Raw genomic sequence first — 26,087 nt, 5'->3', positions numbered from 1 at the left:
ATATATTGCTGAACATGTGGTAGATCAGTGCATACTTGTGGAGTGACTAACACAAATTAAAAAAAAATTTTTTAGTGAATCGAAGTTGTTACTGAAGTAAATTTGGAGAGATATGAGGAGAGAAAGAGGAGAAGAGAGAGGGGAGAGAGAGAGAGGAGAGATACAGAGACAGAGAGCAGAAGATTTTTTTTTTAATGAAGAGTGCTGAGTGAAGAGTACAGCAGGTAGGACCTGCCTTGCACAGTCCACCTGGGTTCGATCCCCAGCATCCCATATGGTCCCCTAAGCACTGCCAGGAGTAATTTCTGAGTGCAAAGCCAGAATCACTCAGTGCCCTGAGCATTGCTGGGTATGGTCCCCAAAACAATAATTAAAAAAATAAAGTGAAGTGATCCTAGGTCTAGCCCTGTCAGATGAATGTTTCAATTTTGTAGAGTTTCCCCAGTTTTTCCCAATTTATTCTGAGACTTTGAGGGAAACATTTTTTTAAAGTTCAATTTGTGAAAGACTTACGATATTTACTTAGATTGCATTTTTAAGCGAATGAAAAAAATCCACAAATAAATAGAAGTTGTATTTAATGAGTGCAGTGATTTGTACATAACGATTGGGCTTACAAAAAGTTTCCCAGATAAAACAGCCAGATTATAAGACTTCCAAGTTAAAAGCAAATCAGGACATCGCCAATTATGTGTGACGTTTGTATCTTAAATACTCTCTGGGATTACTCTTCCTTTTGATTGTTTGGGCTTCATTTCTCAGCCTCATATTTTAGACCTTCTCCAGAGATCTCCCAGTCCTGGCTAAGAAAAACACTGTTGTAATACAGTTTCATATTTCAAAATTTTTTCTGTAGCCCCTGGAAATGAGTGTTTCTATGAGGCTCTTTCATTTTCCCAATGAATGGATTAAGGAGACATATTTCTTTCCTTTGTTTTGGGGCCATACCCAACAGTGCCATGCTCAGGGACCATATAGGGTGCTGGGGATGGAACCCAGGTCAGCCACGTGCAAGGTAAGTGCTTATATTCTTTACTATTTGTTCAGCCCTCAAGGAAGCCCAGTTATACATCCTGATTGAATGACCTTTAAAATATTGACCTTTCAAACCAAGACACCTTGTGCATTTTAAAGAAACGAAAGTACCTTGCTTTAAGCTCTTCTTCGTAGATGATTGAAGGCCTTTTCCCCCTGGCAGCATGGTAAAATAAGGCTAGTTTTAGTTCTGGGGGATAGTTTTCAATTTTCGTCTTGTCCTCAGCGGGCTGAAGGGGATCTCTTGTTCCCTTAGCTCTTGTGCCTGAGCATGTCCGATCTGGTGAAACACATCGCTGTTACCTGAGACAAAAATCCCTGACTATTTCCTTTGTTTGAGAAAGAATGCCATTCAGGTTTCACCAGCTGCTAAACACACACACACACACACACACACACACACACACACACTTGGTAGATTGAATTGCACCTTCTGCACAGGGTAAATTGCAGTACTCTAAAATATAGCGCTTCCACCCCTTTAATTTCCAAATCAGGAACAGTTGATTAGCAGCGTTTCTTGTACATCTTTAGATAAAGTCTTCTGTTTCCTCTCCAATTTGATTATTTGCAAAGGAAGCCGGCCTGCACAAATCTGGGCGGGCCAGTGCGCTCATGATTTCATTCAAAACAATCTCACAGGAGGGAGGTGGACCCTTTCTAAACACTTCTAAACGCTCATCTCAACAGAGACCTCTTGTTCGAATGCTTGGGAGCAGCTCAGCGCACCAGACAGAAGCTGTCAGTGTCGGCTGTCCTGGGGCCGGGTCAGGTCCTGCAGAAATCATGGGTTTTGCTTGCACAGGTTTTCTGGAATGTCAGTTGGTCTGCCAGTCCGGAAGGCTTGTATGCAAATGAGGCTTTCTTGCTGCTCTTGAACATCAGTCGCCATGTCCTGCTTTGCCCCACGACAGAGTGAAGCTGTTGCTTCCATTGGGTGGAATTGTGGGGTTTGGGGGACCCTCCCAAGCAGTGCTCAGGAAGTGCCCAAGGGGGGCCACGTCAGCTGTTTCCAGCCAGCCAGGCCGGCAGTTCCAGGCAAGGGCCTGAGGATTCAACACTGCTTGTCAGCGCTGGGGTTGGGGGGTATTGGAGTGGGCTGGAGGCCTCCAGGGCTGTACCCCAGCATGCTCAGGAGACCGTGGAGTGTCGGGAATGGGACACAGGCCTGCACGGGCCCTAACCATTGGGCTATCTCCAGGCTCCTGGATGAGGCTTTTGCTCTTCTGGTCACCAGACTGCCACCTTTTTCCTACTGACTCTCCATCACGGGACCAGTGTCTGCTGCATTGTCATGCTTGCACTGTATGGTGTTTTTTTTTGTTTTTTTTTTTTTGCTTTTTGGGTCACACCCGGCAATGCACAGGGGTTACTCCTGGCTCTGCACTCAGGAATTACTCCTGCCGGTGCTCAGGGGACCATATGGGATGCTGGGATTTGAATCTGGGTTGGCCCCGTGCAAGGCAAACGCCCTACCCGCTGTGCTATCGCTCCAGCCCCATTGCACTGTATGTTTTTGTTACACTAAAGGAAAGCTTTCTTCTCTCTCATGCATGTAAGAAAGCAAAGGTTGGTTCCCCCCGCCTGAACCAACCTTTCTCTGCTTCATCTGCGTCAGTTACTTGCCTGGCCCCGAGGCTGGTGTCCTGGTGTAGATCAGTCTGAAATTTCATGAGATACGAGTAGAGAGTTCAACTCTTGATAAATTTTCGATTTTCTCCCCAATATTTTGAAGGGCAGAAACCTAGCCAGATAAAATTGTGTCTGGAGTAGAAGGTATTTTTATTAATAACAAACATTTACAAGGCTCAGCATTAAATCATGTAGTCCCTGTCAGAGAGTTCATTAAAAAAAATTTATTGCAGGCACTGTGGTTCATAAGAGTGTTCATAATAGGGTGAAAGGGTTTCGTGCATAACAGAACCCAGAACCACGCCCTCCCAAGTGTCCACTTCCTTCACCATTGTTCTGGTGTCCCCTTTTGTTCCCCTCCATGGTAAGCATCCCACTGAAATCAGTTCTCTGTTTCTGTTGCCGTTGGGCATCTGTTAGCCCCCAAGTTTTCTTTCTTTTATATGTCATCTAGTTTTGACAACTCTGATGGAGATGATGGTGGTGGCTGCAATGCTGATGGTGTGCTATGATGATGCCATTGACCCCGATATTTGGTAATCGCTCACTGTACACCAGTTACTGGATGAAACACTTGGTATATGATATTTCACTTATTCCTCAGCACCAAAATGATTTACATTCCCATCTTTAGTAAGTAATTTATGAGATACGGGCCCAGGTTTGAAAATAAGCAACCTCACTCCAAAGAATAATATTTTATTGTTTTCCAAGCATTGCTTCCATTGCTGTTTTTATTATTCAAGCAAAAGCAAAAAAAAAAAAAAAAGAATTGCATAAGAAGAGAAAGGTCACATGCCAAACTATTGTGCACGGTTATTAATTAGTAGAGGTAGGATTAAAATGTGGATGTGGGTGATTCCAGAATCTCTTACTCGTTAACAAATTGCTTTGCTTGATTTCCAGAAAGTAATTAAAAATGAACTTTTTTTGCTGGGACATATGGTATGTGTTTTATAAATTTAACTCTTTTCCCTCAAAAATGATAAATGACGCTATGCTCTTGGTCACTGGGTACCAGTTAAGCTCAAATCAAGACAATGAACCAGTCTAACAAGACAGGGAGGAGACACATTTTAAACATTCCATCTCTGGGAAAGTTGGGTGGAGATGTTATATGGTGTTTGTCTTCTCAGGTTGCTTTGCTGGGGTGTATTGTGTACTTCACCTGTTAAAACGTGGAATTGTTTTACATGTATTTGTTGTTGTGCATTATGATAAATTATTAGGTAATTATTTTGCCCATGTTCTCATAAATAAGATAATGCAAGCTCATTAATGATCATATAAATAGCTATTATTATTAATAATATCTAGTTGCTAAGTCTCTGCCATGGACAGGAACTGCATAAAGTGTATCCCACAAATGATCACTGATTCTTAGAACAGTCATCTAGCCTCATGACATTAATAGCCTTATTTTCCTAACCACAAACTAAGCTCAGAGAAGGGAAGTGATTTGCCCAGAATGTACTTCTCGTAAGTCTTAGAAGAAAGATTCAGACAATAACCTTAAAGGCTATTCTCTTTTCATTATACCAATGTATCATTGTACTATCTGCACACAATGATCAAATTGGCTCATTTAATACCCATTCCTTTCTTCTTCTGTACAATGTGCCAATTATAGCATTTATTTGAGGTTTTTTGTGAGGTAAAGAAATAATCACAGAATGCATCTAAAGCACTTACAAAAGTTCGGACCAGAAACAAATGTCGGTAAGTGTTTGTTTCTGGTAGTATTTACTGGCTGCATGCCAGCAACTGGCCAGGTGGATAGCATGCTATTTTTCTTTTTTTCTTTTTTCCCCCAGAGGGCTTATAATTAGCATTGGGGAGCGTGAGAAAAATAAATCTTACATAATGACAATACAATGTAGTGAAGTAACAGCAGACGCAGATCCACGACAGAGCGTCAGCACAAACTGCCCACTGCTCACCCCCCTGGCTGGGAGGAAGCGCCTGGAGCCCAGGGGCCAGTGATGACCCGGCAGTGTGGTGCTGCAAAAGGCCTTCCAGGGGCCGTGTGAAGCATTGGTATGGAGGGCCGGAGAGTGGCACAGGCCTGAGGGCACAGGTCTCCCACGCAGCCGCCGTGCCTGATCCCTGGCACTGCATGGACCCCTGAGCCCGTCCAGGTGTTCGCCAGTGGTCCCTAGCCCCGCAGGGCCATGCTGGGAACCTCCCCTCAGTCTGTTTTTATTTTTTTTTGGGGGGGGAGTCACACCCGGCGATGCACAGGGGTCACTCCTGGCTCTGCACTCAGGAATTACTCCTGGCGGTGTTTGGAGGACCATATGGGATGCTGGGAATCGAACCCAGGCCGGCCGCGTGCAAGGCAAACGCCCTACCCGCTGTGCTATATAGCTCCAGCCTGCGCCTCAGTCTGTTTTTTTAGGGTTTTTTTTTTTTTCTTTTTAGGTCACACCTGGCGATGCTCAGGAGTCACTCCTGGCTCTGCACTTAGGAATTACCCGCTGGCAGTGCTCAGGGGACCGTATGGGATGCTGGGAATCGAACCCGGGTTGGCCGCGTTCAAGGCAAACGCCCTACCCTCTGCGCTATCACTCCAGCCCACCTCGCCTCAGTCTGGTTGAAAATCAGTGGACGTGGTCTCCGGGCACCCTGAATATATATGTTTTTTTTTTTTCTTTTTGGGTCATAACCGGAGATGCACAGGGCTTGCTCCTGGCTTTGCACTCAGGAATTTGTCCTGGCGGTGCTATCACTCCAGCCCCGGCACCCTCAATATTGCTTGGGAGGCCCCCAAACAAAATAAATCAACAAAACAGTTGTTTTTAAAATTTCCTTTAAAGGGCAGGTTAATCAAAACAAAACAAAACAAAAAAGCTCTATTTTATTTAATTTACTTTTTAATCCATCCCCAAAGCCTAAGTTAATAGAAATTTGCCACTTTTGCCGGGAGGGGGGAGAGTGGCAAAGGGACTATTTTGGGGTCAGCCCGGCTCATGTGGAATCCTCAGTTCAGCCCTTGGTTGTTCAGCCCTTAGTCGTTGACTCTCCCTGCAGTGCTCAGGGATCACATGGTATAGGAGATCAAAACAGGTGTGCCTGGGGGAGGGACTGCGTTGAAATGGAAGCATGTCCATTGAGCCATCTCTTCAGCCCCTAAAAACTGTTTTGTTTGTTTGTTTGTTTGTTTTGGGGGTCACACCCGGCAGTGCTCCTGGCTGTGCACTCAGGAGTGAATTCCTGAAGGTGCTCGGGGGACCGTATGGGATGCGGAGGGTCCAGGCAAGCGCGGTACCCGCCCGCCCCCCACACCCCCCCCGTGCTCTCTCTCCCGCTCCCCTAAAAGCCGCTTTGTGGGTAAAATCTACGCGCTGCCTCTGCAGAGAGAAGCCGAACCCCTGGGTCTCCACCGCGGGGGCCGGGAGGGCCGGGAAAGTGACCGCTCAGAAGGGAAACAGAAAAAATGTTCCCACGCCCACAGCAAGTCTTTCTTGCTGCGCTAGAAATCCTGCGCTTGTTTTTGCTTCCTACCCAAAAAAGGAAGCCTGCCTGCCAGCGGGCATGCCCCGCCCGTCTCTACCGCGGGCTTCTGCCCCTTTGCTGCTGGGGGCAGGGCCCGGGGGGACGCACGCAGCAGAAAGAGGCTCAGCAAGTTAGAAAAAATGATTGCAGCCTTTCCTGTGTTGACGCAAGCTGATTAGAAAAATAATCACAAGAACTTTGTGTTTTTTTTGGGGGGGTCAGGGCAGTGCACAGGGGTTACCTCCTGGCTTTGCACTCAGGAATTAAGACTCCTGGCGGGGTGCTCAGGGGACCATATGGGGTGCTGGAAATCGAACCCGGATCGGCTGAGTGCAAGGCAAACGCCCTGCCCGTTGTGCTATTGCTCCAGCCCCCATCACAAGAACTTTGAGGAAAGCTAATTTTATAACAGAGAAGGATCAGATTAAGCCAAACAATAAGCAACCAAACCCAAGAAAAGCTAGATATGGTAGGAACTAAAATATGTTAGATAGGTACCATATCTTCAGAGAGACTGAGGCTTGGCGTGAGAAGATAAGGAAGCGGGGGGGGGGGGGGGGGGGGGGGGGGTGGGGGGGGGTGGGGGGGTGGGGGGTGGGGAGGAAGCAGGGTGGGACCCCTGGTTCCACGTCTCAATCCCCAGCACCCCACGTTCCTTCTAGCCCTCGAGCTCTACAGGGTGTTTTTCTCCCAAAGAATGGAACTGCAAAAAAGGATGAAGATTATCTAAAAACAATCACGCACACAAAATAACAAACATACAAAGGTGTGTAGCTCCCCCAAAAGTCAATCAAAGATGTTTTTGAAATAATGGTCCCCATAAAATTATTAGAGGGAAATTGCAACAAAAAGAAAGATGAAATAGTAATTTAATATAAAACTAATGAAATTTGAGCAAGAACCAAAAATAAGGCATAATGCTTATTGATTGTCAATAAGATCCACAAAAAAAAAAGAGTGCCTGCCTTTTGGTGCTCCAAACTAAACCTTTTAGAATTCCAAGAAGACAGACCGAAGTTCTTTTTCAGAAATTTCTGGTGTGAGAAATTATGTGTCTCACTCTGAACTCTTAAAATGATTTGATTTCTTTTGTCAATTCAATCACCAGACATATTCACATTTATTACAGTTCTAATAGTCTATCATCTTCTGCTGGTTCATTCTCCCTAAATATCTTATAAACACTCACATTTCTGTTTTGCTTTGGTTTTCTTTCTTTCTTTTTTTTTTTTAACCACATCTGGCAATGCTTAGGGCTTACTCCTGACTCAATGCTCAGGAATCACTCCTGGTTGGGCTTGTGGGATGCTGGGGATTAATCCCAGGCCAGCTATATGCTAGACCAGCCCTCTCCCTGCCCTACTCGCTTTTAGCCTCTCTTTTATGACTTTTGGTTAGGTGACTTCCAAAGTGCCATAGTCAGGATTATGTTATTGTCCATCACTGTCACTGTATCACTGTCATCCCATTTCTCATCGATTTGCTCAAGTGGGCACCAGTAACGTCTCTCTCTTTTTTTGAGACTTGTTACTGTTTTTGGCATATCGAATACACCATGGGTAGCTTGCCAGGCTCTGCCGTGCAGGCGAGGTACTCTCGGTAGCTTGCTGGGCTCTCTGAGAGGGGTGAAGGAATCGAACCCAGGTCAGCTGCATGCAAGGCAAATGCCCTACCACTGTGCTATTATTACTCCAGCCCGTTATTGTTCAAATTGATATTAACATTATTGTTCTTAGAAGGAGCTAAAGAGCTAATGGGAGCGTATTGAGAGACCATTTCTATGAGACCAGAATTTTTTTTTTGTGAGGGTGAGGATCAGGCCATATCCAGCAGCCCTCCTGGGTTACTCCTGGCTCTGAGCTCAGAAATTACTTCCAGAGGTGCTTAGGGGATCATATGGGATACTGGGAATCGAACCCAGGTCAGTCATGTGCAAGGCAAGTGCCCAGGATGCTGGACTATCACCAGCGATGCTCAGGGGTTACTCCTGGCTAATGTGTTCAGAAATTACTCCTGGTGGTGCTTAGGGGACCATATGGGATGCCGGCAATTGAACCCGGGTTGCCCGAGTGCAAGGCAAATGCCCTCCCTGCTGTACTATCGCTCCGGCCCTGACAGCTCATCTTGCATATGATTCTGGCAGGTCAGTTTCGTGGACCTTCAGGTCCACGGCTCATGCCTTCTCAGAACCGTTCAGACCAGCATGTGCAGCTCTGCATCCTCAGGTTTGGCTCCCGCTGCCACTCCTGGTCTGCTCTCAAATGAGGCACATAGCTTTTCTGAGTCTCAATGGACTTGTCTTTGAAGTAAGTCAGTGGGGTTACAATAGTCATCAAGAGTTCGCATCTCTCCAGTGGTTCTTTATTTTATTGGTTTTCTGGGCCACATCGTCAGTGCTCAGGGGTCCCTGCTGGAGCTGCCTGAGGGATGGGGTGCTGGGATCGAACCCAAGTGTCCTACCCAGTTTCTATCACTCTGGCCCCTAAAGATTTTTCCTGTTGCACAACTTTTACCCATATCTTTCTTTCTTTTTTTTTTTTTTTTTGCTTTTTGGGTCACGCCCAGTGATGCTCAGGGGTTACTCCTGGCTTTGCACTCAGGAGTGACTCCTAGTGGTGCTATGGGATGCCGGGGATCGAACGAACCCGGGTCGGCCGCGTGCAAGGCAAACGCCCTACCCGCTGTGCTATCGCTCCGGCCCCACCCATATCTTTCTTCTTCTTTTCTAAAATGCATGCTGGGAGAAACATTTCTCTGGTAAGCTTGATGGAATATGGAAATTCACTTCTCCTTCTCAGAGACCTGCCAAGCTGGTGGGTGACAGATGGTGTGCTGAGAGTTGGGTGCTTGCCCTCCACCCGGCTGACCTGCTTTCAATTCCTGGCACTGCGCATGGTTCCTCGATCACGGCCAGGAGTGATCTCTGAGCACAGGGCCAGGAGTAAGCCCAGGGCACTGCCAGAGGTGGCCCCAATGTGGATGACTGGTGGCGGAAAGGCTAGAGGAAAGGCTGGAGGTCACCATTGCTTCTCCTTGCTTCTCCACCTGAGGTGTCGTGCCCTGAGGCACTGTTGGGACTGAGCAATTGTCTCGACAGCGACTTGGGCTCTCTCCCTGTGACACCTCCCCCTTGTTCAGCTGCCCTGCAGGCTCTCAAGAGAAAGAAGAGATTTGAGAAGCAGCTCTCTCAGATTGACGGCACACTCTCCACCATCGAGTTCCAGAGAGAAGCCCTGGAGAACTCACACACCAACACCGAAGTGCTAAGGAACATGGGCCTGGCGGCCAAAGCCATGAAATCCATTCATCAAAACATGTGAGTGACTCGTCCCTGCCCTGCCCCTCACCCCCCGTCAGGAATTCTTCAGTGCCGAGAAATCCCGTGGGGGCTTGATGATGATCCGGGCAGAAACGGGCTTACTCATTTGGGCTTGCTTCCGTGTTGGGCGGATTGCTTCCTCAGAGAGCCCTCACTGCAGTGGTAAGCGATGACCTGAAACAAAACCAAAAATGAACCTTCCTCTAACCCTGAATGTTGCCCAGTCACGTCCCTATTATCCAACACCCCACCTGTGCATACTTTCATTTTCTAATTTTCAAAAGGCCAAAATGGTAACGTCGGGGAGATTGTTAACCCTCGGGTGGCTGTTAAACTGGTGAAGGTCAACTTCACAGGGAAACTGGTAAGGTCCACATAACTCGCTAGCTCCTTCAGTAAAAGGGCCAGCACCCAAGCCTCGTCCAGCAGCCAGGGCACTTGCCTTGCACGTGGCCGACCTGGGTTCAATCCCTGGCACCCCATCTGAGCCTCAAAATCCCTCCAGGAGAGATACCTGAACACAGAGTAAGCCATGAGCATCAACGGGTATAGCCCAGCGCCCCGCACTTCCCCACTGAAAAAAGTCCTTATATAACAGGTAGACCACTTGCCTTCTTGCCTTGCACGTGATGGACCTGGGTTCAATCTCCAGCACCCCGTATGGTCTCCCAGCCCACCAGGAATGACCACTGAGCACAGAGCCAGGAGTAAGTCCTGAGCACTGTGGCATGTGGCCTAAAAAATAAAATCAACCAACCAACCAAACAAAAATAAACCCCAGTAAGAATTGGGCCCTTTTGTTTTAAATTAATCACCCCCCCCCCCCCCATGAACCTGATGCTAATGTTTGAGATTAGCAAAAAATGATAGTTGTGTTAATGGATTTGTGGTTTAGACTTTCAAGGTCACTATCCTAGTTTCATGGGCAATTCTTTCTAGGCAAATTGCTTTGCTGATCCCTGAGACTATCCATATCTGTAAATTGGAGATAATCATAGTATTTACTTTTGGTTATTGTGAGAGCCAATAAACTACTAAATACAAAGGTCCTAGCATAATTCCTGTCACCACGTTCTCCATGGTCCATAGTGACTATGGTTTTGGTGCAGTGACAATTTCCCTTTCATTTTCATTTGGGAAATCAATAGCTCTGACCCAATCTTTCCCTAGAATTTGATGTGCTAGCCAAATAATGCCCCCAAATAGTAAGTTCCAGGGGTTGTAGAGAAGTTTCATGAATGGAAAAAGATGGAAGATGGATAGCGAAGTCAGTGGACACATAACTGTACTATTTTTTGCTTTGACAATACATTGGCAGTTATTATTTTGATAGCTACAGAAAGATCAGTAGGTTCATTGGCAGGAACAAAATTCTCTAGGTTGCTTTAAGCTGGGTTCTAAAAGGTATTGCAAAACCATGGTCCTCACACATTCAGTTAGCTTAGCAGCATATCTGATTGTGTTCTTTTTGAGAAAAAATGAACTGACTCCCAGGCCCAAACTTTAACTCTTTAACTTTTCTTACCTTCCTTTTAACAAATATCTTCATTGAATATTAGCTATAGGTCTAGAGCAATAATACAACGGGTAGGGCGTTTGCCTTGCACATGGTCAACCCGGGTTCGATTCCCAGCATTCCATATGATCCCCTGAGCACCGCCAGGAGTAATTCCTGAGTGCAGAGCCAGGACTAACCCCTGAGCACCTCTGGATGTGACCAAAAAAACCTCCCCCTCCATAACAACTATACATATAATAAATGGAGATAACAGGTATTAAAAATATTCTCTTGGGGGACCTGAGAAATAGAACATTGGGTAGGGCATTTGCTGTGCATGCAACTCACCTGAGTTTGATCCCTGGGATGTCATATGGTCCCTCGCGCCCCACCAGGGGTGATTCTGTGCACAGAGCCAGGAGTAAACCCTGAGCACTGCAGGATGTGGTCACCTCCCCCCCAAAAAAAATAATTATCTTTTGTTACTACATGAAATGATCTCACAATGCTCAAGTTTTTCTTGAGATGAACCTGGGAATTTGAACAGAATGATTCATTCCATTTGGAATTAAAATGACTGTTTAGGTGGCTTGATCGTGAGCAAAACCGTCGCTTCCCATCTACCCTGTGACTTGGGCCTGTTTTCAGAGATGCGAGAGTGAGTGGGACAGAGAAGCGGGTGAGAGCCTCATGCCGGATACCTGGTGCTGGCCTAAGGGCCGCGGGGCTCTGGCGCCAGACATGGTCTTTGCTGAAGCTTCCTGGGTCTGGGGGCCCCGGACTCCTCTGCGGAAGGTTCTGAGTTTTCACGGGCGTTTCTAGTCCAATCTCAGTAATTCCTGGAGCAGTTCCTGGGAGTCCTCAGGACCAGGGTCTGTGCTGCTGGCTGTTCTGGGCAAGAGCTCCCCTGTTTCCCTGCTGCCAGACCGGGATGCCGGCTGAGATTGTCACTCCACCCACGGCACCGTTTCCTGAGGAGCTGATTTGCAGCAGCATATGTTTGAATTTTATTTGTTTGATTTTTTTTTTTCTTTTTGGGTCACATCTGGCGATGCACAGGAGTTACTCCTGGCTCTGCACTCAGGAATTACCCCTGGCAGTGCTCAGGGGACCATATGGGATGCTGGGAATTGAATCTGGGTCAGCTGCGTGCAAGGCAAATGCCCTACCCACAGTGCTATCACTCCAGCCCCTTTGTTTGATTTTTTAAAAATAGGGGCTACACGCTTATTGTTACTGTTTGTGGCATATCCAATTTGCATGGGTAGCTTGCCAGGCTCTGCTTTGCGAGCTCAATAAGTCTCTCAATGAGAGATGTTACTGGTGCCCGCTCAAACAAATCGATGAGGAACGGGATGACAGTGACAGTGGCAGGGGCTACACCCAGCGGGTGGGTGGGAAGGACTTGGCACCAGGCCCTGGGAGTCTCATGGCTTCCACAGAGATTGGCCGTCAGTCCAGCAGGGGTCACCTGGTCACACCTCGGGTGCTGGGGGTGGGGGAACTCGGTGGTAGAGTTGGTAGAAGTCAGGGTCTGTCGCATATCAGCCTCCTCGTGCTCTGCCGCCCCAACCGTCTTCCCAGGCCCGTGTCTAATACTGGATTACCCCACCAGGCAATTGCAAAAAGGATCGACACGTATTTGTTGATTCTGAAGTTACTGATCAACAGTGACTCCCCGATGTTAGGGCTAGTAGTATGAGGTTTGAAATATCTGCACACAGGGCTGGAGCGATACGTGGTCCAGCAGGTAGGGTGTTTGCCTTGCACGCGGCCCACCCAGGTTCAATCTTCGGCATCACATACAGTCCTGGAGCACTGCTGAGTAATTGCTGAGCACTGGAGTAATTGCTGAGCAGAGTCAGGAGTAATTCCTCAGCACCACCAGATGTGGCCCAAACACTAAAAAAATATAAAAAAATAGCACTGTATAGCACTGTCCTCCCATTGTTCATTGATTTGCTCTAGAGGGCACCAGTAACGTCTCCATTGTGAGACTTGTTGTTACTATTTTTGGTATATCAAATACACCAAGAGTAGCTTGCCAGGCTCTGTCGTGTGGACAGGATACTCTCGGTAGCTTGTTGGGCTCTCCGAGAGGGGCAGAGAAATCGAACCCTATCGCTCCAAAAAATCCAGCAAAACTGCATACAGAAAGGGTCATTACTTTTTGTGATGCAAATTATTTTAAAGGTGGACACATTACCAACTAGGAATTTTTGTTTTTCTACTGGAAAAACAAAGTTTCTATGACTTGAACTCACCGTTCCTATAGATTTATGTCTAAGTTCATTATTTCAAATAAAAATTCTAAGACATTTTCACAAAATTTTATTTCCTAGGGACCTAAACAAAATAGATGATTTGATGCAGGAGATTACAGAGCAACAGGACATTGCTCAAGAAATCTCAGAGGCATTTTCCCAGCGGACTGGATTTGGTGATGAATTTGATGAGGTGGGTAACTCAATATAAAGCTCCCGGCTGTGGACCAGAGAGAGAGTACAGCAGGTAAGGTACTTGTCTTGCACGAAGCTGACCCAGGTTCGATCCCTGGCACCGCATAAGGTCCTCACGTATCGCCAGAAATAAGCCCTGAGCACTGAGCCAAGAGTAAGTCCTGACCACCATCACATATGGCCCCCATACCAAAAACCCAGCACTCTTCACTGAGATGAAGAAATGAAGTGTCTGTAGCTTCAATTTAAAGGGAAGATTCATGTACTTTGGCAAATGACCCTTGAATTAAGTTTTCGGCTATTAAAGAAGAGCGGCATGTGATTATGTAAAGTTAGTGACTTTTAATGGCTGCAACCAAAATAGCCCCATTACGGGGAATTGAATCCTTGAACACGTGTGCAAAACAAAGCAGACTGTGTGACTCCGTGAGGAGCAGATGCATCGTGCCTTGTCGCTCTTAAATTAGAGGTTAGGGCGCCTCTGTTTATTACTCAGGCTATGAAACCAAATAAATGTGGAGTGGCATTATTCACACACATTCCATTCAAACTCATCAGTCCAGTAACACAGACTGTAATTGTAATGGTGGTGTCTGCACTGTGAATCTCAATTGTTCTATTTAAAGCGCATACAAAATAGGACTCGTATGTGTTTTTGAATAACTTCAATTTCATAGATTAGTATGGCAGAGAATCTGTCTTCCCACATCTCTGCGGTATTAAAAATGATAACCTCCAATATATAAGATGGGTTTCCACACACTCGAGACAATGGGATTGGGTGTCAGCAATTTTAGATAGTGTAGGCTGGGGCTGGAAAAACAATTGACTTCTGGGCTAAATACTTTCCACCATCTATTTTTGGTGACCAGTGAGATAAGGATATATTTGTAAAAACATATTTAAAAGGCTGCAGGAAGCAGAAATAGCAGCTAAGTAGACTATGTGACAGATACCATATGTGGCCTGCAAAGCTTAAAATATTGTTATCTGTCCCCTTACAGAAAAAAAAATTGCCACTGACTGGGTAGGCTAACAAGCATTTTCACGGTGCATTTGTGACATGTCAGAAAGGGTTTTGGGCTTCAAGGGATTTGTTCCTCAACGGTGTGATCTCTTCACTTTTCTTATCCTTAGTTTTCCTATCTGTAAGCGAACAGTTCCTTGGAGCCAGAGAGATAGCAAAAGGGGTCAAGGTACTTACTTGTCTTGCATGTGATATAATATCCCTGAGAGCCTCAAGCTAGGAGCACTGCCTGGTGTGGTCCCAAACTAAGAGAGAGAGAGAGAGAGAGAGAGAGAGAGAGAGAGAGAGAGAGAGAGAGAGAGAGAGAGAGAGAGAGAGAGAGAGAGAGAGAGAGAGAGAGAGAGAGAGAGAGAGAAAGAGAGAGAGAGAGAGAGAGAGAGAGAGAGAAGGAGGGAGATGGCACGATTGAGAGGATGGGAGAGAGAGAGGGAGACAGAGAGAGAGAGAGAGAGAGAGAGAGAGAGAAAGACAGAGGGAGGGAGGGAGGGAGGGAGGGAGGGAGGGAGAGAGATTTTGAGAGTAATCAATAGCTGGATTACTGATTATCTCTGAGGTTTCTTTTTTTTTTTCTTTTGCTTTTTGGGTCACACTTGGCGATGAACAGGGATTACTTCTGGCTCATGCACTCAGAAATTACCCCTGGCGGTGCTCAGGGGACCCTATGGGATGCTGGGAATCGAACCCGGGTCGGCCGCGTGCAAGGCAGATGCCCTACCCACTGTGCTATTGCTCCAGCCCCTCTCTGAGGTTTCTTAAATTCTAAAATTTCTCAGTAAGTGACCAAGTAAATATCTGGTAGCTGAAAGGTGAAATGATAAAGGGGAGATGAATATTCCTTTGTCATCGTACTTGCTAGAGGACATACCAGCATCCTTCAGTGCTGTTGATAACTGCCCGGCGGTATTGGCAATTCTGGGCACAGTCAGTGATGGGTCGTGGATTCTACCATTTCTGTATTCGTTGCACGTGTTCCTGACCAGTTGGGAGCAGATATAGTACATTCCAAAGGGTCTACTTTTTAATTATTTGGTTTTATACTGCCAGGGATCGGACCCAAGACTCTTGCATGCAAGGTGTGTACTTTCCCACTGGGGGGCAGCCAGTCCCTGAAAGACAAAAGATCTTGTGCAGGAGCTGGAGTGATAGCACAGCCGGTAGGACGTTTGCCTTGCACGAGGATGACCCGGGTTCAATTCCCAGCATCCCATATGGTCCTCTGAGCACCGCCAGGAATAATTCCTGAGTGCAGAGCCAGGAGTAACCCCTGAGCATCGCCGGGTGTGACCCAAAAAGAAAAAAAAAAAAGACCTTGTACAGACACTTGGTTCCCACGGGCTCTGGGGAGCAAGAACACACCGTGATCCAGTGCCAGGAAGCTGGGCCAATGCTGAACACATTCATCTTTTGTGAAGTAATTTAGCTGAGCAGATGATTGTGCAAATGCTGTGATGGCTTGGAATGATGCACTTAGCCCAGAATATCATGACACCCATTTTAGTATTTATTATTTATCACTGTCATCACTGTCATCGCTGTCATCCTGTTGCTCAGCGATTTGCTTGAGCGGGCACCAGTAACGTCTCCATTGTGAGACTTATTACGTTTTTGGCATATCAAATACGCCACGGGTACCTTGCCAGGCTCTGCCTTATGGGAGAGATACTCTTGGTAGCTTGCTGGGCTCTCTCAAGGCAAACGCCCTACCCACTGTGCTATCGCTCCAGCCCGAGTATTTATTAAAAATTATTATTAATTAATTCATAATTAATTTATTATTTATTTATATACCTCTCCTCTCACATTCAATAATAAGCTATTTTGGTATATGGACTATCTTTTGATATAAAGCCTTAAATTTGTATTCCCAAGGTAGAGTTGATACTTGACTTGTAATAAACTCTCAGTGAGTTTGATCAGCGATGTTTAAATGAAGAATCTCCTGAGTTGAAATTGTACTTTATTTTTTCAGGTCATTTCTGAGAGTGACAACCTTAGAATTCCAATGACCATGAGTTTAGTTTTGACAGGTCAGAGAGGTAGTAAGCAGTTCTCCGCACCCCTGTGTAGTCCCTCTGAGCACCGCCAGCAATGACCCCTGAGCACAGCTGGATGTGGCTCCAAACCCAAACAAACCAAAACCATATTTAGTTTTGACTTCCAACCTTTCTCGGAGGACTCACAAAGTCAGTCAGAATGACCTTACCACAGATCATCTTATATCTGTCGTCAAGTTACTTTCACTCTTAAACTATTTTTTAAATTTAATTTTATTTATTTATTTATTTTGCTTTTTGGGTCACACCTGGCGATGCACAGGGGTTACTCCTGGCTCTGCACTCAGGAATTATACCTGGGGACTATATGGGATGCTGGGATTTGAACCCGGGTCGGCCGCGTGCAAGGCAAATGCCCTACCCGCTGTGCTATCACTCCAGCCCCAAATTTAATTTTATTTTTATAAAGCTGTTGACAATAGTTCATTACAGATACTATTGAAACATCAATCCCACCACCCTACACCTTTCCACCACCATAAGAGGAAAGTGTCTGAAGATTGTTGTATTTCATCCTGGAGCCATTTAAGCCCTTGTACAAGATATTACAAACATGTTTGTTAAATCTAAACAAATGTGTGCTACTTTTGGTACATCAGTGGGCTAGAGGATAAGAGGTTGCCTCAGCCATTCTGTGTCGCTCTCTTCTAGGAGCTTTGTTTTATAGTCTCTGGATCTTGGCCGTTGATGAGATTACATGGCTGAGGCAGTTTGTGGGTTTGACTGCCAAGCTACTGGAAAACTGGGGAACTGGGAGAGGAGGCCCAGTCCCATTCCGAGCGAGCTTGGAGATCTCAGTCACGGGTCCCTCATACCTGGGCTTTTCAGCAAGTTCCCTCATAGGTGAGGCTTGTCTGAGTGTGTGGAGAGCGGCCTTGAGCATGGCTGTGGCTGGGTCCTGGAGTTTTTTGGCTGCCGGGGTTCTGCTGGGGCAGGGAGGGAAATTCAACCAACCCCCCTCTGATTTGCCCCGTTGGAACCACCACGCCTGGCGGTTGATCAGACATTCTATCTATAAAGTTAAGCCTTCTCTCTCCAAGGTTCATGGGGCGGAAAATAGTTTAGGATTAAACTATACACTCTGGGTTTATCGCCAAAAGAAAGACGTGTGCCTAGTTTGAGTTAACTTTTCCTTAAACGCAAACACATAGCATGATTTATATTGATGTTGGTAATTACCAAGTGACCACGTGTCTCTGATCTTTTTTTTCTTTAATTTCTGAATATTATGGATTTAAAATACTTGCTGTTTTATTTTCAGTAGCATTAGCCCAGCTGAAAATGTTTCTTCCTTCAATTAAACTTTCACAGTTTTTTAATTCAACAGCAGAAAAGAAAAGATGCATTGACAAAGTGACAAGCAATGTGTAAATTTCCTAGATACGGTGGTGGTTATACATTCAGCTAGCACAAATTGGATAACTGTTTACTGAAGTATTATAAGATTAACAACAACAAATTTGCACAACCCCAAATATTCATTTTTTAATCATTGTTCAGTGTTGCAAAAAATACTTAGTCTTAAAATAAATATTCCATTTCACTGGGTTCTCACATATCAATTGGGTAGCAGATGTTCTTGTGATTGTGTTTGGGGAAAGCCACTTCTTGAAACGTTAACTCCGTAATTCTTTCTTTTTCCTGTGTTCAGGATGAGTTGATGGCAGAGCTGGAAGAACTGGAGCAGGAGGAATTAAATAAGAAGATGACAAACATCCGACTTCCAAACGTGCCTTCCTCCTCCCTCCCCTCGCAGCCCGCTAGGACGCCAAGCGCAGCCTCTGCGCGCCAGCCCCGGGCAGGTCTGTTCCCCGAAGTGACTCTGCTCATTTGTCGGAGATAAAGCCAGCCCCATCCGTCCCTGTTAGCGCTTATTTTTTATTTCATAAATATACATCTCTTCATACATAATTCATGCCCGCTTCCTGTGCCGAAAGCATGAATGCCACTAAGTAATCATGTTTCGGGTTTGGGACTGTGCTCAGCAGAGCTCAGGGCCTTGGCGTTGTTTCTTCTGATAGTGGGGGATGAATCCCGCCGTGCTGGGGCTCACACCTGGCCTTCACACCTCACATGCCCTCGGCCCCGTGAGTTCTCTCACTGGTTCCCAGAAAACTCTTTCTTTTCTTTTTTTTTTTTTTTTTGCTTTTTGGGTCACACCCGGTGATGCACAGGGGTTACTCCTGGCTCTGCACTCAGGAATTACTCCCTGCGGTGCTCAGGGGACCCTATGGGATGCTGGGAATCAAACTCAGGTCAGCCACGTGCAAGGCAAACGCCCTACCCGCTGTGCTATCGCTCCAGCCCCCCAGGAAACTCATTTTTATCCATTTTCTGTTTCAGCATCTTCCCGGAGGAGGGCGGAAGACGACGACGATGATATCAAACAACTGGCAGCTTGGGCCACTTAAATTAAAACAGGAATTCTTTCCGTCTATAGGAGCTATGCAGGACACATGAGAAAGCAGGTTTTTTCCAAGTTCAGAATGTAACAAAGGTCCTATGTTTTGTGTGCGACTGGATGAGTAATTGTTTTTAAAGTTTGTGAGTCAAAGTTTTCAAAGGAGTTGCGTGCAGATGGAATCGGGGTGGAATGGGGCTTCCTGGTCACTTCTTGCCCCACCCCTCACCTTCCCCGGGGGCCTTCTAGCATATTCTCTCCTGTATTTCTGATGCTGGCACAGAGTTGGTGCTTGCTGAACATTTGTGGAAAGGAAAACAATTCTGATGACTCATAAACCCCAAGTTTGGAGCAGGAGAGATAGCAGAGCCCTTAGGGCACTTGCCTTGCAAGCAGCTGACCCGGGTTCGACCCCCATCACCCCCTGTGGTCGGCCATGCATCTCCAGGAGTAATTCCTAAGCGCAGAACTTGGAGCAACTCCTGAGCACTGCCAGGTGTGGCCCCCAAACCAAAAAGACAACAGAAAAGAAAGCATGCTTTTGGAAGGCGTTTAGGAGAGCGGCGTTTATGCTCACTGGGGGAGTCACTGTCTTTTCTGTACCCATTAAGTCCTTGCTGTGGATCCACGTTAGACGGGGTAGCAGTTGCTGTCACTGTGAAGACCCCGTCTCTTCTGAGAGTGACTTTATATAGACAAGGCCCCCGCGTGAGTCTATACGGAAATGGTTTTATTTGCTTCTCACCATTTGAAACATTAAAAGGGCCTTAATTGACATTTATTATGCCAATTAAGCTCGAAATGGGGCAATGGCTGCGTTTCCCCAAATGTCTGAAAGCACTAACAGCCTGGGCTGTTAGGAGAGTCCCCTGGGTGTCGTCAAGTCACTTAGGGAGCTGCGTTAACCAGCCTGGGCCATTATGGTGCCGTTCGGGCTCAGCTCACTACAGTGGCGATGTTCATTCTGTCCTGTTTTGTGTTCTCCTGTACAGTTATTTACACTTTATGGCACACTCTTTGTAAATACTTAAAGATATAGGCAATTAGAAGCCTATCATGAATAAAATTTGGGCCACTGGTGTTTGTAAATGAAAATAAGTTTCAGTTTATTTATTGCCCGTAATATGTCTTGGACCATAAAACGATAAATATCATTGTATATGGGGCTGGAGAGAGAGTACAGGTGAGGGTTGGGGTTAGTCCTGGCACTGCGTGTGTATGGTTCCTGAGAACCATCAGGAGGAATCTCTGAGCACAGGGCTTGGAGTAAGCCCTGAGCACTGCTGGGGTGACCTCAAGCCCAATATATATAATAATAATCATCATTATTAGAGGAATTGTTCTGGTATTCCCTGCCCTCACCCAGCAACCTTGAGGTAATAGTCCCGAGTCCCATCTCTTGCTCTGTCACTCAGACAGGAACTGCCGAAACCTGGAACATTTGTTTCTTCACTAAGAAATCCTTAGATGTCTGCCCTCAGCGATCTCCAAATCACTGTGGCTCAATCCTACCACGAACTTGCATACACCGTTTTTCTTGGCCGTCTCTCCGCCCTCTACGACACACACACACCATCTCAGTGCTGAAATCTTGCTTATAGAGTTTTTTGTATTTAGACACTTATAGATTGCCTAAATCAAATTGCACCTTCCTCTTCTCTGCCTTACAGCCCCCAGTCTTCTCTGCTCTCACCTGTTTTGGTTTGTATTGCGTACTTACATGACATATAACTCAGTTATTGGTCCTTAGCCTTACGTTAGCTGTGAAGACACTAACTCTATTTATACCATGTGCAGTATTAGCATTTGTCCCGTCCCGTGGGACTTGTTCAACGTGGGTAACCGGGAGAGGGTGCGAGAGTGAAAAGGAGACAGACGCAAGGAGAAAGAGACAGACACAGACAGACACAAGAATGGGAGAAAGCTCCAACTTTATTTCTCTTAAGCTAGTCTTTTATAATTGATTATATGAGGACGTGGGCAGAATGGGAGAATAGCAAAGAATGCAAATGTTAAATGAAACTGGATGTGGGCCCTGGTGGCAGTTTCCCTGGGCATTGTTCTGCAACCTTTCCCAAGAAGCGGTTGTTCCTAGCTACAGGTCAGTTTGTACTGACATATTGGTGCCCAGGCATAAGTTTCTGGCCATTCCCAGGCATGGGTTTCTGGCTGTTCCCAGGCATTGGTTCCCGGCAAGCATTCACAGACAGCGTTCAATAATAGTTGTGAAATCAATAGCTATTTTTGTTTTTGCTTGGGGCAGAGAGGGAAACTCAAGCTACAGAGCCCTGGCAGCCAAAGACATCCAGAACCCAGCCACAGCCACGCTCAAGGCCACTCTCCACATGTTCGGAGGAGCCTCACATATGAAGGAACTGGCAGAGAACCCAGGTGTGCAGGACCCTGGGCTGAGATCTCCAAGCCTGTTCGGATCAGGACTGGGCCTCCTTCACCAGGAAGCCCCATTTTTCCAGTATCCAGTAGCTTGGCAGCCACACCCACAAACTTCCTCTCGTTCCCTCCCTTCCACCCCACCCTCCATAATCCCATCAATGGCCAAGATCCAGAGACTAAAACAATACTCCCGGAAGACTTTTATAGCCTAGTTCTCCCTCTCAGAGAACCTGGCAAGGTACCGAGAACATCCTGCACACATGGCAGAGCCTGGCAAGCTCTCCGTGGTGTATTTGATATGCCAAATACAGTAACAATGATGGGTCTCATTCCCCTTACCCAGAAAGAGCCTCTATGTGGCACCGCTGGGAAGAACGAGTAAAGAGAGGCTGCTAAAAATCTCAGGTCTAGGACAAATGGAGACGTTACTGGTACCTGCTCGAGAAAATTGATGATCAACAAGATGACAGTGATACAGTGATAGAGTGAGTTTTGTTTTTAAAACTTTGTTTTAAATCTATGATCAAATAATAGATACTGAAGATTTGCCTTCTATTCAGAAGCAAATACACAACTTGGCCAAAGTATAAAACAGTTTCTAGACATTATACAATGGGCGGCACTAGGTTGTGATTCTGGAAAGAGAAAACATTTCAGCTGCCCACCTCACCATCAGGGAAGGGCATGGAGTCCTCTAGTCTTAGTGATGGGAGGAGCCTGTTGGGATGAGGCTTGGAACTGGGGGAGGGAGAGAGAGAGACAGAGAGAGATAGAGACAGAACATAAGACTTGCAGAGATCCTTTCAAGTTCAATGTTTTCAAATATATTAATTTTTTTCTTTGTTTTGAGTAATAGGATGAGGATTTAAGCTAACTTGAGAAAAATTTTGATTTAAAGAGGTGACTGAGGTAGTTCCTAATCCAAGGAAATGCTGAATATGCAAATCAAAGTCTCAAAATGCAAATGAAGGCTCCTAATGCTCCCTCTTCTAAGATGCAGACTGTGGGTTAAATAAGCAACTATCACCTGGAGCAAGTTGCTATTCTGCTCAAAAGTGAAATTGCATCACTGGGATGTTTGAGCTGCTGAGACTGGCTCAGTGACTAGCCCCACAGCCAGCCACTGGAACTGAAACACAGGAGGAAGGTTTGCTGTAACCATTATTGTGCTCCTTCCTGGAAAAGGGAATGAATGGACACTGATCTTAAGCAATAGATGTTCATTCAGCGACTGTCCGTTTAGTTCCAAACTACAGCATTTTCTCATCCTTGGAAAACACAACCTGAGTACTGTTTGTTTTATTTAGTAGAAATTGAAGTGGGAAATAATTTATATCCCACAGCAGTATGTCTCCTACTAAAACAAATTGGATAATGTGTCAAAGTTAGTAATTCGAAGAAGAAGAAGAAGAAGAAGAAAAAAGGAAGCTGCGACTAATAGGGACATCTGGGACCATTATTACATTTACAGCCCCGGGGAACAAATTGGTGAAATGTTGGTCGCGTTTTTTTCATCTCTTGACTTTCTTCTCCGTGTCTCCTTAATTTAAGACAGATATTAGTGTTTTTACTGGAGAAAGCATTTTGTAAAATGGCAAAAAACACTCCTCCAACTTCAAATTCACTTTTCTTAATTTGTTTCTTAGCTTACTGGAAGTTTTATGGCATTATATAGATGCTACTTGAATTATTTTCAGAAGAAAAAGACAGTATACATTAAGGGAGTATAGACAGGGTCAAGCATAGATCTGATTATGAATTATTTTCCTGAATTTCTAACATTCACAAACTATTGAAGGTTATACATGCATTGTCATTTATGCTATCAGTAGAATTGAGCAGAGAGAAAAAATTCCTCCACTTTAGGCTTCTCTATGGAGCACCATATGCATTAGATTGCAAGCATGTGTTTAATTATTTTATTATATGTAATATAACTATAAATACACAAATGGGTGTGGTTAGGCTACATGTACTTAAGTGCAGATTACCCATGCTCACAGTATTGATATATCTGCCTTCAATACTCTTTTTGTTTGTTTTTGGGCCACACCCAGTGATGCTTTCTCATGGCTACAGCTTACATGAAATATACTTATTACAGATTTTCAGTCTCAAGCTATATTTGTGCTTAAATCAATAGTGAGTTTTGTCAATAGTATTCAGTTGGATATTACTTTTTAATCTTCTTACTAATATCTGTCCTTCAACTGGGAAGTTAATCATTCACATTTAGTGTAGTTATTGTACCCGTAATTTTCCTGTTTGTTTTCTATGTCTCATTCTGCTTTTTAAAAAATTTCTTCATTGCTTCTTTAAAGAAGTTAACAGATACATGCTAAAGCATATATTCTGTGCACTGCAGCACTGTCGTCCTGTTGTTGGATTTGCTAGAGTGGGCACCAGTAATGTCTCCATTGTGAGACTTGTTGTTACTGTTTTGGCCTATTGAATACTCCACTGGTAGCTTGCCAGGCTCTGTCGTGTGGGTGGGATACTCTTGGTAGCTTGCTGGGCTCTGAGACGAACGGAGGAATTGAACCTGGGTCAGCTGCGTACAAAACAAATGCCCTACCCACTGTGCTATCGCTCCTATTTTAATTGCTTTGTACTTACATACATAATTTTGCGTTAACTTTTATTGTGATTTTGGGGGTGATTACAAGTAATACCTTAGTTTATAACAAGCCATCTCAGATAAATATAATTTCAGTAGTGTGCAATAACTTTACTCTTGTTCCTATTATTTCCACCTCATTTTTATGCTGTGTAAATTATATATTTATACATATGTACATATCAGCAGATATATATATATATATAGTTATTGCATGATACACTTGTATTTTAAGCCAAATTTGAAAAAAATTGTGTTGCCAACAAAAAGTACCTTACATCTTTTATGGCTGTCTATGCAGTTACCTTACCTGGTGGTCTTATTATTATTATTATTTTATGTGGGTTCAAATGACTGTCCCCCATATGCAAGATTCCTTTCTTTAGCATGTCTTAGGGGGTAGTTCTGCTAGCATTGAACTACCTCAGGCATGATCTGGAAACACCTTAAGTTCTCTATCATTTAAAAAAAAATAGCTCTTTGGGTTATTTTGGGATACTTTGGATTATTTTGTTTGTTTGTTTGGGGGCTACACCGGTGATGCTGAGGGGTTACCCCTGGCTCTGCACTCAGGAATCACTCTTGGCAGTGCTCGAGGGATCGTGTGTACTGCAGGGATTGAACCCGGGATGGCGGTGTGCAAGGCAAGCGCCCTATCTGCCATACTGTCTCTCCAGTCCTCTGCTGGGTATACTTGCTTGATAGTGTTCTGTTCAGTATCCAGAACATATTATTCCTAAAGCTCCTGGATCCAAAATGTATTGTATAAAACAAAATATCCTACATGACGGGTTGTGTGCCTTTTATATGAGTCCATAGTTAAAATTTATGTTTCCACCCAGCAATAGTGCTTCTGGGAATATACCTTAGGGGCCCAAAAACATACAAAAGAAACACCATCTGGACTCCTATGATCATTGCAGCACTATTTACCATAGCTGGAATATGGAAACAACCTGAGTGCCTGAGAACAGACGAATGGACAAAGAAACTATGGCGCCTTTACACAATGGAATACTATGCAGCTATTAGGAAAAATGAAGTCATGAAATTTGCCTATAAATGGATGGACATGGAGTATCATGCTCAGTGAAATGAGTCAGAAGGAGAGGGACAGATATAGAATGACCACATTTATTTGTGAAATATAAAAATATATGGTAGAAAATTAATATCTATGGCCAGGGAAAACAGGGGCTAGAAGGACTGGTCAATGGTTGGAACTAACTACAAGTGAGTTTGGGGCTGAGGCTAGGTAAGATAGAGAAGAGACCAGTATGGCAGTAATAGAGTGGCATGATCACACTGGACAAGATCTGAGGGTTGAAAGTAGGTAAAGGGATATTCTTGATAACCTTTCAGTATCAATATTGCAAACCACAATGCCCAAAAGGAGAGAGAGAGAGAGAGAGAGAGAGAGAGAGAGAGAGAGAGAGAGAGAGAGAGAGAGAGAAGAGAAGGAGAGAGAGAGAAGAGAAGAGAAGGAGAGAGAGAAGAAAAGTGCCTACCCTAGAGGCAGGCAAGGGGTGGGGGTGGGGGTGATGGGAGGGAACCTGGGGACACTGGTGTTGGGGAATGTGCACTGGTGGAGGGATGGGTGTTGGAACACTGTTTGGCTGCAATCCAACCATAAACAGCTTTGTAAGAGTCTGTCTCAGTGATTCAATAAAAAGTGTTTTTAAAAAGTTCTCTCTTAGGCCTTGTTTCTGCCTGTTTGAAGAAAGTAATGATACTATTAATTTTCCAATAACTCCTGTCACTTGTAAAGTACCTGCAACTTCACTGTCACTGTATCACTGTCATCCTGTTGCTCATCAATTTGCTCAAGCGGGCACCACTAACGTCTCCATTGTGAGACTTGTTGTTACTGCAACAAGTAGCTTGCCAGGCTCTGCCATGCGGGCGGGATACTCTCCGTAGCTTGCCGGACTGTCTGAGAGGGATGGAAGAATCGAACCTGGGTCGGCTGCATGCAACACCTTTCTAGCTGTGCTATCTGCTCCAGCCCTACCTTCTACTTAGTACTCAATGATAAGATTGCCAAATGGATCAATTATGCCCTATTAATAATAAAAGTCAAATACCATAAAATAATTTTAAAAGTAAAATTTATGTTTCCTTAAAATTCCAGTAAAATTTGTTTCTTTGACTGTGAC

General features: G+C 45.0%; 1 protein-coding gene across 1 annotated transcript in view; it reads left to right on the top strand.

The window, feature by feature from the left end:
- CHMP4C (charged multivesicular body protein 4C) overlaps nt 1–25,358 on the top strand; it is a 41,786-nt gene extending 16,428 nt beyond the window's left edge. Inside the window, exons 2-5 of the mRNA XM_004602366.2 lie at nt 9,301–9,478; nt 13,322–13,436; nt 18,171–18,321; nt 18,863–25,358. Of these exons, the coding sequence (XP_004602423.1) occupies nt 9,301–9,478; nt 13,322–13,436; nt 18,171–18,321; nt 18,863–18,930 (512 nt within the window). The 3' untranslated portion in view covers nt 18,931–25,358. The remainder of the gene's footprint in view (nt 1–9,300; nt 9,479–13,321; nt 13,437–18,170; nt 18,322–18,862) is intronic.
- Nucleotides 25,359–26,087: the final 729 nt, after the last annotated feature.

The sequence above is a fragment of the Sorex araneus genome, chromosome 2 (assembly GCF_027595985.1).
Source record: "Sorex araneus isolate mSorAra2 chromosome 2, mSorAra2.pri, whole genome shotgun sequence".
NCBI lineage: Eukaryota > Metazoa > Chordata > Mammalia > Eulipotyphla > Soricidae > Sorex > Sorex araneus.
Note: the sequence above shows the minus strand (reverse complement) of the source record. Positions and strands in the feature narration are given on the sequence as shown.